This window comes from Aspergillus pseudoviridinutans (genome assembly GCF_018340605.1).
Source record: "Aspergillus pseudoviridinutans IFM 55266 DNA, scaffold_3, whole genome shotgun sequence".
Lineage (NCBI taxonomy): Eukaryota > Fungi > Ascomycota > Eurotiomycetes > Eurotiales > Aspergillaceae > Aspergillus > Aspergillus pseudoviridinutans.
The window spans coordinates 1,789,251-1,802,755 of NW_025091283.1; the positions used below are offsets into that span (position 1 = coordinate 1,789,251).

At 48.3% G+C, this 13,505-nt stretch overlaps 4 protein-coding genes across 4 annotated transcripts; 2 read left to right on the forward strand and 2 right to left on the reverse strand.

Annotated features, from left to right (window-relative positions):
* Positions 1-3,987: 3,987 nt before the first annotated feature.
* Positions 3,988-8,196, forward strand: mdr1 (ABC multidrug transporter Mdr1; the record flags this gene model as incomplete). Its single annotated transcript, XM_043300306.1, has 3 exons — positions 3,988-4,389; positions 4,472-7,776; positions 7,839-8,196. 3 exons carry the CDS (start codon positions 3,988-3,990, stop codon positions 8,194-8,196), a joined length of 4,065 nt encoding a protein of 1,354 aa, XP_043156241.1.
* A 446-nt stretch (positions 8,197-8,642) lies between these two features.
* Positions 8,643-9,131, reverse strand: Asppvi_004354 (SWI5/SAE3 family protein; the record flags this gene model as incomplete). Its single annotated transcript, XM_043300307.1, has 3 exons — positions 8,643-8,802; positions 8,872-8,957; positions 9,021-9,131. 3 exons carry the CDS (start codon positions 9,129-9,131, stop codon positions 8,643-8,645), a joined length of 357 nt encoding a protein of 118 aa, XP_043156242.1.
* A 511-nt stretch (positions 9,132-9,642) lies between these two features.
* Positions 9,643-11,427, forward strand: Asppvi_004355 (Ytp1 family protein; the record flags this gene model as incomplete). The annotated part of the gene is made up of 5 exons (XM_043300308.1): positions 9,643-9,762; positions 9,846-9,923; positions 10,007-10,849; positions 10,924-11,053; positions 11,123-11,427. 5 exons carry the CDS (start codon positions 9,643-9,645, stop codon positions 11,425-11,427), a joined length of 1,476 nt encoding a protein of 491 aa, XP_043156243.1.
* Positions 11,428-11,942: 515 nt separating this feature from the next.
* Positions 11,943-13,319, reverse strand: Asppvi_004356 (E1 ubiquitin-activating protein AOS1; the record flags this gene model as incomplete). Its single annotated transcript, XM_043300309.1, has 4 exons — positions 11,943-12,854; positions 12,916-13,087; positions 13,152-13,209; positions 13,277-13,319. 4 exons carry the CDS (start codon positions 13,317-13,319, stop codon positions 11,943-11,945), a joined length of 1,185 nt encoding a protein of 394 aa, XP_043156244.1.
* Between the last annotated feature and the right edge of the window lie 186 nt (positions 13,320-13,505).

The window sequence follows — 13,505 nt, forward strand, 5'->3', positions numbered from 1 at the left end:
TATCGCCCATGCAAATGCCTCGTTCAACGATCATTACCCATCATGACTTTTCTTTTATTCTTGTTTAGCTCGTGTACATATTTGCAGATAATCCACATGTCCAGAGCCCGACACCGCTCGCATTTATGGAGTCTGTTCGACTTGCACCTTGCAACAGTTCGCATTTTGCCTTAAGATCCAGAGGGTAGAATTGCACCATTCGCATCGGAGCGGCCGGGCTAGACTAAAAGCAAAGCACGTGTATTTCAAGATGAACCGACTTGTCATTCATTCAGATTGTTTTTTTCCGAACAGAAACCGAGAGGTAAAAACATTGTAACAGCGGCGCGAGGTCCGAACGCACAGTAATCATCGCGAGCAAAATCTGCGGTATCACAATCGGACGAAACAACTGGGGACGGACATCTCGGTCGGAAAAGAAAAAGGATTTGCCTCGAGCTTAGATGCCGAGACGGGTCTTGCGCCAGTGTCTCCGCTTGGCGTTGTATCTGGAGGAGAAGAGTACCCGTCAGCTGGTTCATTCTTCCTTTTCTGTCCATGTAACCCGCGCAAGGTTTCCAATCCATCTCTTTCTGGGGCGCTTGTTGACGCGGGATGACCGGGTTGTCGTTGTGATCGAGGTCCGATTCAAGGATTTTCCCACCACTATTGCACACGATGGACGGCTCCGGATTGTAGAAGAAAAAGAGTGTATTTACCTGATGGTGTTACCAGTCCTGAGACGAATCCACTGGGGAATAGGACGGTTCTGTCTCTGAGCTTTGGCAAGCTTCTGCTTGGTGCGGAAACTCTTGTGGCTCTATTCAACAAAATTCGACGTTAGCCAACTGTCACCTTGTCACCTCAACATCAAAGACGAATATCTCGCTTCGTCGATGCGAGAGCAAGACAAATAAAAGTTCCAGCATCTTCAAATAACTCGGAATCGTAGGGGAGGACTGCTAACCGGCATCTTGAAGGCTTGTCGCGACGGCGAGCTGAGGGTATGGACTGGCGATAGTGAGGTTGTCGACCGTCTTCAAAGGGCCGATCGTAGTGGTTATTTTTTGTGTGGGCAGGGTTTAGCGGTTCGCTTCGGGTGGGTCATGTGATGTATGCCTTAGGCATACGCGCTGGCTCAGTGTCAATTTCACTTCATGACCAGGGACCACATCTGATAGTGGTGATATGCAACGACAGCACTTTGATTTTGATTAAATTCAAAGTTTCGACTACGATCATCCATTTCCTTAAATTATACATATAACCTCAGGGTCTCAGTTCGCGTTATCCAACTCCGATTTTCAAAATCCGCAGAGATCTAAATATGACTTCTACGACGACTTCTCTACTCGACCAAGAAATCAAGAATAACTCGAATTGTAGAAATATAAACTATTCCATGAGTGTGAACAAACTCAATGCCAAAGACTAAGATCGCGCAGTACTAGGTTCTGGCTGCATGTGGACTCAAGGCAGCGACAGCCGTCTGCATAGGCTTGCACGAAGTCATGACACAGTCGAGTTCCAATCTAGGTAACTTAATGAGGTGACTTGACTCATCCGAGAAGGAAATTCCCGAGAGCAATAGTAGTAAAGGATCGGGACGAGCTTATGACTACTAGCCTTACCCTTCATACGTGGCGCTCCAGCCCTCGCGCAACAGCGATCTGGGTACTCCGTAATGACTCAAGTAAATGAATAGCACAGGGGTAATTACAAAGAGTGGTGACTTCAAATCGACCAGACAACACGGACAAACAAGCATGTGTGGTTCAGTCTCACTCGAATTATTATTGAATCCACTCAGAACTTCCAATGGATGACGGACCATATGAGGCTACAATTGACCCTGTAGTCTAGAGCGTAGATGTTGGGCACTCAGGCTCCAGGATTACGAGGGTGTTGTGCGGTCTACCTACGGAGTATCGAGAACCCGAGATTTGATCTTAGGTACCCCGGTACTCTGTATGCGTTGCAAATCTGATGCTCTTCTGTCTTGAGAGACTCAGAGTGATTGGCGATCATTATCCACAGAACTTCGAGCAACGCCAAGATGCTACGGATATTCCGAACCCCAACTTTGTATCAACAGACTGTGGAAGGCCTGTAAAAAGAGAACAAATGTAAGTTGAAAGCGACATATTCTTATTTACACCGTACAGAGTAGCTTACTTCTCTTAAGGACTTTTCTCGAGATCCGCCAATTAAGTGATGCTCTAAGCGATTTCGCCTCCGTAAGGTAGAGTGAAGTACAATACATCGCTTAACCCAGGCAACGTTCTCGGGGTTCGGGACTTATACTTGCCGACCGCCGCCATCTTGAATTTGATACCGACCACATCTCGCCCAGATAGGTACTGCCTACGTATTGCTACTACAAATGATGCCTAGACGTGCGAGAAGATTGATCATCAGTTCCACCTACAGGCTACAGGAGACTCAGGCCCTCCGTTTACTAAATTGGGGCTATCCAGATTTCTGCCTTCAACATTCCTATCTGTATAGGCAACTTGCCGTACTCTATAGTGGACCGCGGGAATCCGCGAACGGAGTTCTCTTTCGCACTCTTAAGGGAGTAGATTAGTAGTAGTTTAACTTGGACCAATATGTATCATGTAGGTAGTACCTTTATACCAGGTCCAGGGGCTCATTCTTAAATCTACGTTCTGATTGGCCTGCCTGCTGAAGGGGCTTTTGATATTGAAATTTGGAGTCTTGGATTAACAAGCATCGCAACGTGGGGGGGAGAATACACAATAAAACTCCGCCGACGAAAATTTCCTAGATCGTAAAGCTGTTTCTGTTCCTTTTTACTAGAAAGTTCTACACACGTGAGTTTGTTGGCCATGAGGTCACAGTCAGATGATCGACTACCATCCGGTTGGTTGAGTCACAACCTATGGCTCTATCTGAGGTTTTCAAATATTCCGATGCTGAAATTCCACGCAAAAATGTTTTGTTAAGATGACAAGCGGGCCAGGAACAGTATCCGCCTGCTTGACTTCAAAAAGGAGAAGCGGGTCCATCTGGTTGGACTGTTGAAGTCTCGAAGCCAAAGGCGTCGTTTGAAAAGCGAGCGGCAGATGCATTGAATTTCCCCAATTTGGTTAGACAATACACTATTAGGGATGCTAAGCTATGGCATGTGTATAAATAGGTATGAAGTCGGGGTGCAAAACAAGTAAGGTAGTGTAGTCTTCACAATCAAGATGACATACACCTTTTGCCTTGATTCAGCATAATCAACGGTAGATAGAAGCAGATGCTTCTCGAAAAGGTTTTCGGTCACGGGTCATGGTGACTCATGGACTTAACATGTTCTCTTAGGCAACACAGTGCGGCGTATGCGAGGAATGAAGATCTTGATCTCCATTTTGTGCATAAAAGTATCGGGATGTCGGGCCTCCGAAGATACGGTAGTTGACGCTAAGATACGTAAATGGTCTCTACTCCGTACCATCCATGGCTAAGGCATACTTAAGAGTGAGAGCCTGAGAGCAAAATGGTATTAATATTAATTATTATATTATTATTGTAATATTACTACCTCCAATATTATCCTTATTATTCGCTGACTGTTGAAGGGGGACTATTAATACTACGAGCTGACGCTCACATGTTGTCCAAATTCATGTTCTTTTGAGTGAAGCTCTCACAAGGAGGTTTCATGGAGTCTTTCTAAACCCTTCAATTCTTCTCTCGTCTTCAGGGTTACTTCATTTCCTGACCAGCGTGAAATTTCAGACCATACGACATAGAAGTGTCTTTTCTACGTGGGGGAGCACAACGGGGCCTTTTACGACACCATCTCAGTCTATTCTCTTCTATAATCCTTTCCTTCTTGATTCACTCGAGGACCTCTGAATATTTTATCGTCGAGATTTGGAAGCCATATTATCTGCCTGTTAACCGACTTATGGAGTAGTGCGATTCTGGATACCTCGAGGATTCGTGTGGCATTTTTAACTGATAGCGTATCAGTTTCGGCATAGCCTTGAGCGCAACATGTCTGCGCCTGAAAACAGTGCCTCCTCTCAGGAGAAGTCGCTGGAGGATTTGCAGGTAGCGACATTAGAGAAAGGACGTTCCACTTCATCTTCCGGTGCTGATAATGAAAAATCACACGATCATCATTCGCTCTCAGACACAACCATGGCGCCTCCAGACGGCAAGAAAAAAGATCATCAATCATCGCCTGCTGAGAAGGCCGTCGACTTGGATGATGATCCTCTCTTTGCCCATCTTCCGGAGCATGAGAAAGAGATACTCAAGCGACAGCTTGAGTCACCATCTGTGAAAGTATCTTTCTTCATCTTGTATCGCTATGCCTCAAGAACGGACATCTTGATCATGATCGTGAGCGCAATCTGTGCTATTGCTGCTGGTGCTGCTCTTCCCTTGTTTACGGTATGTAAGACCTGCCTGGCAACGTGGCTATCTGTCAGTCATTAGATCAAAGAGTGTTTGTGGCTGACATTTGACCTACTAGATTCTTTTCGGTTCACTGGCCTCTGCGTTCCAAGGCATCTCTCTGGGGACCATGGCGTATCATGATTTCTATCACGAACTGACTAAGAATGTTCTTTACTTTGTGTATCTCGGTATCGCGGAGTTTGTCACAGTCTACGTCAGCACCGTGGGTTTCATCTATACTGGCGAACATCTCACGCAAAAGATTCGTGAAAACTATCTCGAGGCTATTCTAAGGCAGAACATGGCTTATTTCGACAAGTTGGGTGCCGGTGAAGTGACCACGCGTATCACTGCTGATACCAACCTGATCCAAGACGCCATTTCCGAGAAAGTTGGTCTCACGTTGACCGCATTCGCCACCTTTGTCACCGCATTTATCGTCGCCTATGTGAAGTATTGGAAGTTGGCTCTGATTTGTACCTCAACTATCGTCGCCCTGGTCATGGTTATGGGAGGTGGGTCGCGGTTCATTGTGAAGTACAGCAAGAAATCTCTCGAAAGTTATGGTGCTGGTGGAACTGTCGCGGAAGAAGTCATCAGCTCCATTCGGAATGCTACCGCTTTTGGCACACAAGATAAGCTCGCCAAGCAATATGAAATTCACCTGGCTGAGGCTGAAAAATGGGGCATCAAACAACAAATCATCCTTGGTATGATGGTGGGCGCTATGTTCGGTATCATGTTTTCGAACTATGGTCTCGGTTTCTGGATGGGATCTCGCTTCCTCGTCGATAAAGAAGTCAACGTGGGCCAAGTTCTGACAGTTCTGATGGCTATCCTGATCGGTTCGTTCAGTTTGGGCAACGTTGCCCCCAATGGCCAAGCATTTACGAACGGTGTTGCTGCGGCCGCCAAGATTTACAGCACGATCGACCGCACATCGCCCCTGGACCCATATTCTGATGAAGGGAAGAAACTCGACCATTTCGAAGGAAATATCGAATTCCGCAATGTCAAGCACATCTACCCTTCAAGACCGGAAGTTACTGTCATGGAAGATGTCTCTTTATTGATGCCCGCCGGAAAGACTACCGCACTGGTGGGTCCATCCGGCTCTGGAAAGAGTACTGTTGTCGGCTTGGTGGAGCGCTTTTACCTTCCTGTAGGAGGCCAGGTATTGCTGGACGGCCATGACATCCAAACCCTCAACCTCCGTTGGCTGCGACAGCAGATTTCTCTTGTCAGCCAGGAGCCTGTCCTTTTCGGCACCACGATCTTTAGAAACATCGAACATGGCCTGATTGGCACCAAATTTGAGCATGAGTCGAAGGATAAAATTAGAGGGCTCATCGAGAATGCGGCCAGAATGGCCAACGCTCATGATTTCATCATGGCTCTGCCCGAAGGTTATGAGACAAATGTTGGTCAGCGTGGTTTCTTACTTTCGGGAGGTCAGAAGCAACGTATTGCCATTGCTCGTGCCATTGTCAGTGACCCTAAGATCCTGCTACTTGATGAAGCAACATCCGCTTTGGATACCAAGTCTGAGGGCGTTGTCCAAGCCGCTCTTGATAAAGCCGCCGAAGGTAGAACCACCATTGTCATTGCTCACCGTTTGTCAACAATCAAAACAGCCCACAACATTGTTGCCATGGTAGGCGGAAAGATTGCCGAACAGGGAACACATGACGAATTGGTCGATCGCAAAGGCACCTACTATAAACTTGTCGAGGCGCAGCGTATCAACGAGGAGAAGGAAGCAGAAGCTCTGGGAGCCGACGCGGACATGGACGCCGAGGATTTTGCTCAGGAAGAAGTTGCTCGCATCAAGACTGAAGTTAGCAGCTCGAATTCTCTCGATGCTGAAGATGAGAAGGCACGCTTGGAGATGAAACGAACCGGAACGCAAAAATCAGTTTCGAGTGCCGTGCTATCCAAGAGAGTCCCCGAACAGTTCAAGAAGTACTCGCTCTGGACCCTCATCAAGTTCATTGGTTCATTTAACCGCCCCGAGCTTGGTTACATGCTCATTGGCTTGACTTTCGCGTTCCTTGCCGGTGGTGGTCAACCTACCCAGGCTTTTCTGTACGCCAAGGCAATCAGCACGCTCTCGTTACCCGAATCAATGTTTCAAAAACTCAGGCATGACGCGAACTTCTGGTCCTTGATGTTCTTTGTTGTGGGAATTGCACAATTTATCAGCCTTTCCATCAACGGTTCAGCATTTGCTATTTGTTCGGAGAGACTCATCCGCCGAGCCAGAAGTCAAGCGTTCAGATCGATCCTTCGTCAAGACATCTCATTTTTCGACAGGGAAGAGAACAGCACCGGTGCCTTGACGTCCTTCCTATCAACGGAGACGAAGCATCTGTCAGGCGTTAGCGGAGTGACTCTCGGCACAATCATCATGACTAGCACGACGCTTGGGGCGGCGATGGTCGTTGCGTTGGCGATCGGATGGAAGCTGGCTCTGGTTTGCATTTCCGTCGTTCCAATCCTGCTGGCATGCGGCTTCCTCAGATTCTACATGCTTGCTCGATTCCAGCAACGATCGAAGTCCGCCTACGAAGGCTCTGCGAGCTATGCTTGCGAAGCCACATCAGCGATCCGCACCGTAGCATCACTCACTCGCGAACAAGACGTCTGGTCCGTTTATCACGATCAGCTTCAAAATCAAGGCCAGAGAAGTCTAATCTCAGTGCTGAAATCCTCCCTGCTGTATGCCTCGTCGCAGGCATTGGTGTTCTTCTGCGTCGCTTTGGGCTTCTGGTATGGTGGTACACTTCTAGGCCACCATGAGTACAGCGTCTTCCGCTTCTTCGTCTGCTTTTCCGAGATTCTTTTTGGTGCGCAATCAGCCGGAACTGTCTTCTCTTTTGCTCCAGACATGGGTAAGGCAAAGAATGCCGCTGCTCAATTCAAGAAACTCTTCGACAGCAAGCCGACCATCGATATCTGGTCGGATGAGGGCGAGAAGTTGGAGTCCATGGAAGGCGAAATAGAATTCCGGGACGTCCACTTTAGGTACCCAACTCGGCCAGAGCAGCCTGTTCTTCGAGGACTGAATCTGAGCGTGAAACCTGGACAATACATTGCGCTTGTTGGACCCAGTGGATGCGGTAAGAGTACTACGATTGCTCTGCTCGAGCGATTTTATGATACACTTGCTGGAGGGGTCTACGTCGACGGAAAGGATATTACCAAACTTAATGTCAACTCATACCGCAGTTTCCTCGCCCTGGTCAGCCAAGAACCTACTCTGTATCAGGGTACCATCAAAGAAAATATCCTGCTCGGAGTCGACAAGGATGACGTCTCGGAGGAGGCTTTGATCAAGGTCTGCAAAGATGCCAACATCTATGATTTCATTATGTCACTTCCGTAAGTTTCCCTTTCCATTGTCTCCTTTCATGCCTAGCGGTTCTGCTAACATGATACAACAGTGAGGGATTTGACACCGTCGTTGGCAGCAAGGGAGGCATGTTGTCTGGTGGACAAAAACAGCGTGTCGCTATTGCTCGTGCCCTCCTGCGTGACCCCAAGGTCCTTCTTCTGGACGAAGCCACATCTGCTCTCGACTCTGAATCAGAGAAAGTGGTACAAGCTGCGCTGGATGCCGCTGCCCGCGGGCGGACAACGATTGCTGTTGCCCATCGGCTGAGTACCATTCAAAAGGCCGATATTATTTACGTGTTCGACCAAGGCAAGATCGTCGAAAGCGGGACGCACCACGAGCTGATTCGAAACAAGGGGCGGTATTACGAGCTGGTCAATCTGCAGAGTCTCGGAAAGACTCATTAATCATCCCTTTCCCCTTCTTTTCATGCCGTACAAAGCTTTTTAATATCTTCCTCCTCCCTGCTCAATCATGTCATTCTTGGTGCTGAAAATACTGTGGATATACCACCCCGCTAATGTGTTTATGATTCCTCTGTAAAAGTTCCAGCTGGATTGCCCTTGTCATTGTACCTAGTCCTCATCTCCGCTACTTAGAGCGCCTTATATTATAGAGACATCATTGAAGTTGACTGAGCATCACTCTCTACTTGGGTGATATGACAGCATTTTGCATCGCGCTCTTTTCCTAATTGAAAAGATTTCGAACTTATCATGTTCTTTGGTTTGACGCATACTCACATAAGGGGAACGAAGAACAAGATGCATGACAGGCTTGTCGGAGGAATCTGCCAGCAGAATCCCAGACATGATTGATGTCCATCGTACAGTGTCTGGGGGCAAGAAAGGTGTCAATCTCGGTCTCCCACCCCGAACTCCCTCTGCACATCGACCTGTCGCATCCCACGCGCGTCAGCTATGAGACCCATCAGACCCTGTCCGATGTCCTTGATCTCGTTGTACTCATGGAGCAGACGAATATGGCGTTTCACCGTAGTTGAGGGCTCATGTCTTTGAAAAAGTCAGTATTTTAGGTCTCACTTTTTGATATAATCAATCTAGGCGAGTGAGGAAATGTACTTCAACTTTGCTTTGATCTCCGCGATTTGAGCTTCAAGTTGAGCGGTTTGCGAGTGGAGGTCCGCGATGGAGGCCTGTAGTGCTTTCTGTTTGTTGTCAGCATCTGTTGGCACTCTTCTGCTCCTAAAATGTCAATTAAAAATGCATACGATCTTCTTGTCCCTTTGGTTCTGCTGTTCAGAGGTTAGATGCGCGAGGTCTAGTGTACGGCTGTCTTCGGTGGTTTCCTGCTGGGGGCTATTCTTCCCTGGAGAAGCCATGGGAAGAGCAAGCCAGAAAAATTCACGAGAGTGCTGCTTTTCAGGGAGTGGTTAGTCGACACATGATATTTGTCGATGCAATGTGATTTTGGTAGAGAGTTATTGCACGGATGTCGATGTTTTAAGAGGAAAACGAGATGCTGTCGCTTGTTCGGTAGATGCCTTGCTATACAGAACGATCAGCAAGATCCTCACTATGTTAAAACAGTACAACAGCACCATTATATACTGCTATAATTCTGGTAGATTACTTTCTGGTGAACAATTCATTCCCCTGGCTATCAATACTGCCGAACATAAGGTATACAAGTAAAGTAAACAACCATCTCCGACCAATCCGAACACTCCGAATTCCTGGCCCGAATCGGGCATTCGTCCCCGTCGTATCCGTCGTAACTCTGCGGGCTCCACCAGGACGGAGTACATCATCTTGGTTCATCGACCATCTGCTCTCTTTATTCCCCTCTTCCCTCAACTCCCTCTCAACCTCCTGCAGAGTTTGATGAAGAAGATGATGGGTATATTGGACCTACGAGGGGTGCTTGTTGCCCTTCTCCTGGCATCCTCCGTCGTGGCTCACGGCGGCCACGAGAGTGTCCCTGAGGGTGCCGCCGTCTCCAAAGATCCTATTGTACGTGTCGTGGCGTTCGCACTTTGCTACTATTCTGCCCTGAGGGACGAGTGCAAACGGACTAACATTGCTCTCCGGAGTAGGACTCGACATTATGGATACATATGATCTTGATGGGATTCACCTTTGGCATCATCTTTCCGCTGGGAATGGTACTTGGGGTATGTTCATTGTCTTGACCATCCGATAATGGCCGGTCGCAGAAGATCGCACCGACGTTTGAACTGACAGCTTGTTTGCCTAGATTATTCGCTCGCGGTGGCATGTCCCTCTTCAGATCGTCGGCACTGTTATCGCAGTCGTTGCATACTTTTTAGGCCACGCTCACAAGGGCCGTCAGTTCGGAAAGAATGTCCATGCCTCGTTCGCGAACCTATTGATGCTTCTGCTTGTGGTGCAGGTGGTTCTCGGTCTTTATCTCAAGCTACATCTCTCCAAGGGAATCCATGGTCGAATCCGTCGGTTCTTCGTAGTGCTGCACGGCGTTCTCGGCAAGGCGATGCCGATTGTGAGCTGGACGCAGATGCTCTTCGGGGGTATCGCGGCGAATGGGTTCTGCCAGGGTGATCATCTCGGACAATGTCTGGCGCATTTCATCATGGGCAGCGCATTCATTGCCTATGGTATCATGCTTACTATCCTGCTTCTTGTTGGTCAGTTCTGGCTGCGCCGTACCGGCCGCAGTCAAGAGTTCTTCGACTCGCTGGTCATCGCGGCCTGGGGATGCGTCAACACCTTTACGGAACATCGTTGGGGAGGACCATGGGTGCACAATGATCTGCAGCATACCACTATGGGCATCGTCTGGTGGTGTGCTGGTCTTTTGGGTATTTGGATGAGTAGGAAGAGAAATGGCCGCCCCAAGCGAAATCTCATCCCGGCCATCGTTATTCTGCTGACAGGTTATGCGATGTCGGCTCATCCGCAGACTTTGATGATCAGCAMCATGATTCACTCCATTTTTGGCTACACATTGATGGCTGCTGGGTTTACAAGAATCATTGAAATTGCCTTTGTGCTGAAGGACAAAAACACTTTGAGCATCGACGGCTCGGACCCTAACAGCTTCCAATATCTGCCCCCGTTTGTAAGTTCATCTTGCGTCTTTCTTCCGGAACCGTGCATTCGGACGTAGTTTGGGTTGACAAGTGATTTTCACAGCTCCTGTACGCATCTGGCTTCCTCTTCATGGGCGCTACAGAGGAGCAAATGCAGCTACTGCACGATGCTGGAATCACCCACGTGTCCTATGTTCTGATTCTGTACAGCATCGCCTTCATTCTCTTCCTCTGTAAGTGGACCGTCTTTATCCTTCGTCCTCTTTTAGGTTGCTGGTTTCTTGTTCTAACCTTCGACGTAGTCGTCAATATCCTTCTACATATTTACGCTGTCCACGCATGGCCCAACTCCGCCAAACCGTCTGCCCATTCTCACTCTTCGAGCACCACAGACCCGGTTCAGGACTCTACCTTTATTAACGGCCACGCCCGTTCGGCATCAGAGTCTCAGCAGGTCCATGACGCCGAGGCCTTCGAGTTGCAGGGGCTTATCACCGACGAAGAAGATGAGGACGTGCCCGGTAATCGAAACCACGCCATGGGTCCCCGAAAAGCGGAAGACGAAGAGAGCGCCCCTTTGGTCAGGAAAGAGACGTCGTCGACCTGATTTGCCGGAATCTTGTTCTTTTGTCTCTTATCTTTGTGTGGGTTCGCAAGGAGACAATCCGCGTTCTAAATACACCAAAAGACCCTTACTTCATATTTTTCAAACTAGAGAATGAGCTATCTCGCTCCTGATGACTATGATGTGATTGAGATTATTGGTGCTTGTTGGGAATGGCGTTACTGGATTGGGTACCCTGCTTTTCTATACTCCCTGACTCCCTCGGCCATTTATTTTGGCTTGTATATATACCGGTTAGATGCAATGATTTTAAAAGAATCATTAATTGGATAATTGGGAAAGTTGAGTCTTTTTTTATACTCATGTCGAGCTGTATCAAAAAGACGGCCCGGTCTATATTAAGATTGTTGGCCAGATTCAATTTCGCGAACCTATCGTTCAAGTCATAAAAGTATTGAAACACGTGTGCGTAGACGAAGACAAGAGGAGCAGCCTCGAGAGAGCGTGCGATCTCCCGACTCGCCGGTCAACTTGCAACCGAGACAATTGGGAGGCTTTTAGATATTTGTAGGTGGATTCGTCGGTAGAGGAGCGGCGCTCGGTTCGCCGTTGATGGGAATTGCATTCACAACAGGAGGAACGGCAGAAAGAGCATTGTCCACCTCTGGTGGGAAGAAAGGATGCAATGGGTAGATGGGTGCGACGGACTTGTCGCCGTCGAATAGTAAGAGGTTCTGTAGTGGTTGCTCTCTTGCGCTCAGCACATTGATCACGTCCTGGGCGAGGCTACCGCCAACAAATGCCGCCACAGGGCTCAATTCGCTGCCGAGATTCTGCAAAAAGTTTCGTAAGAATTCCGAGTCCAAAGTGCTGATGTCAAGCTTCAGTTCTTGGTGACGGTCACGAGCAAGCTTGGTGAACAGTTCAAGATCTTGCCGGGAGAATGTAGGCAATCTGCCCCCGGAAAGCTTCTGGAACTCCCACAATGCCCGAAGGCATGTCAGAAGTGGCGTGACCTGTCTCCGTCGTCTGGGCAGTCGGGTCAAGTCCTCAGGGAGAGGTGATGTGTTTGCTAAGATGAGTGGAGAGTAGACTTCCCGCTTCGTCACCATCTCGATGATTTTGTCACTTTCTTTCTTTGTGGTGATATTGATGATGCTTCTGGTGGGAGTCTCTTGGGTTGACGGCGAAACATTCGATTTGGAACGTTCAATGACAAAGTCATGAGAAATCAGATCGGCGAATGCGAAGCCGTAGAATCCATGCAAACCAGCAGCATAGAATGGACGGTTGGAGATGCGGCATGCGGCATTGATTGTCGAGTAAGTTGGGAAGTCAAGCTCCGTGGCGATGGTAACATCGAATTGCGCGAAAAAATCCGGTTGCTTCGTCTGGATATCTTCCGTGTCGATCCGAAGCTGAACTCTGGGGTTCATCGCATGTATCGCTGGGGCCGCAGCTTGGGCGCGCTGTCCTCCTGATTAGCTTTTATGTTTCCTCACTTGGAAGTTCCGCGATTGGACGACATACATTCTGGCCAACATGCTCCTCGGATATGAAGAATTGGGCTCCAAGGTCTTCTTCCTTGACAGTCTCATGATCGATAATAGTAAGAGTACCGATGCCCGCCAAAACAAGGTTCTTTGCGATTTCATTCGCCAATGCTTTGAACGTAATCAGAAGGATATTTGCGGACCGAATCCTAAAACGAAGGGCATTCAAAATCAGCTCATAAACGCGCACGACTGGGAATTTCGGAAACTCACTTCTCTTGGGCCTTGACCCCCCAAAGACGGATTTGACGATCATACAGAGCAATCTCATCTGATGATCATAGCATGTCAGACATATATATCCCGGGGTTCTCCGTGGTTGGGGAATGTGCACCTACCTGCACTGATTGATTGAGCTGCGTTTTCTAGCGACGACGCCATGCTGGCTGGTGGGCGTTTGAAGGGTTACCGGAGACCGCGAATGGTTTCCTTGAGCCGCTTTCCCAATCCAATTAATCTGGTGTTTTTGTTAAGAATTGTGACGATAACGGATCGCACAAAAGACGGTCAATATGTTTCGGCCGCAATTAGACTGATTCCAGCCAAAGCGAGGCCAGTCTTCGTCTG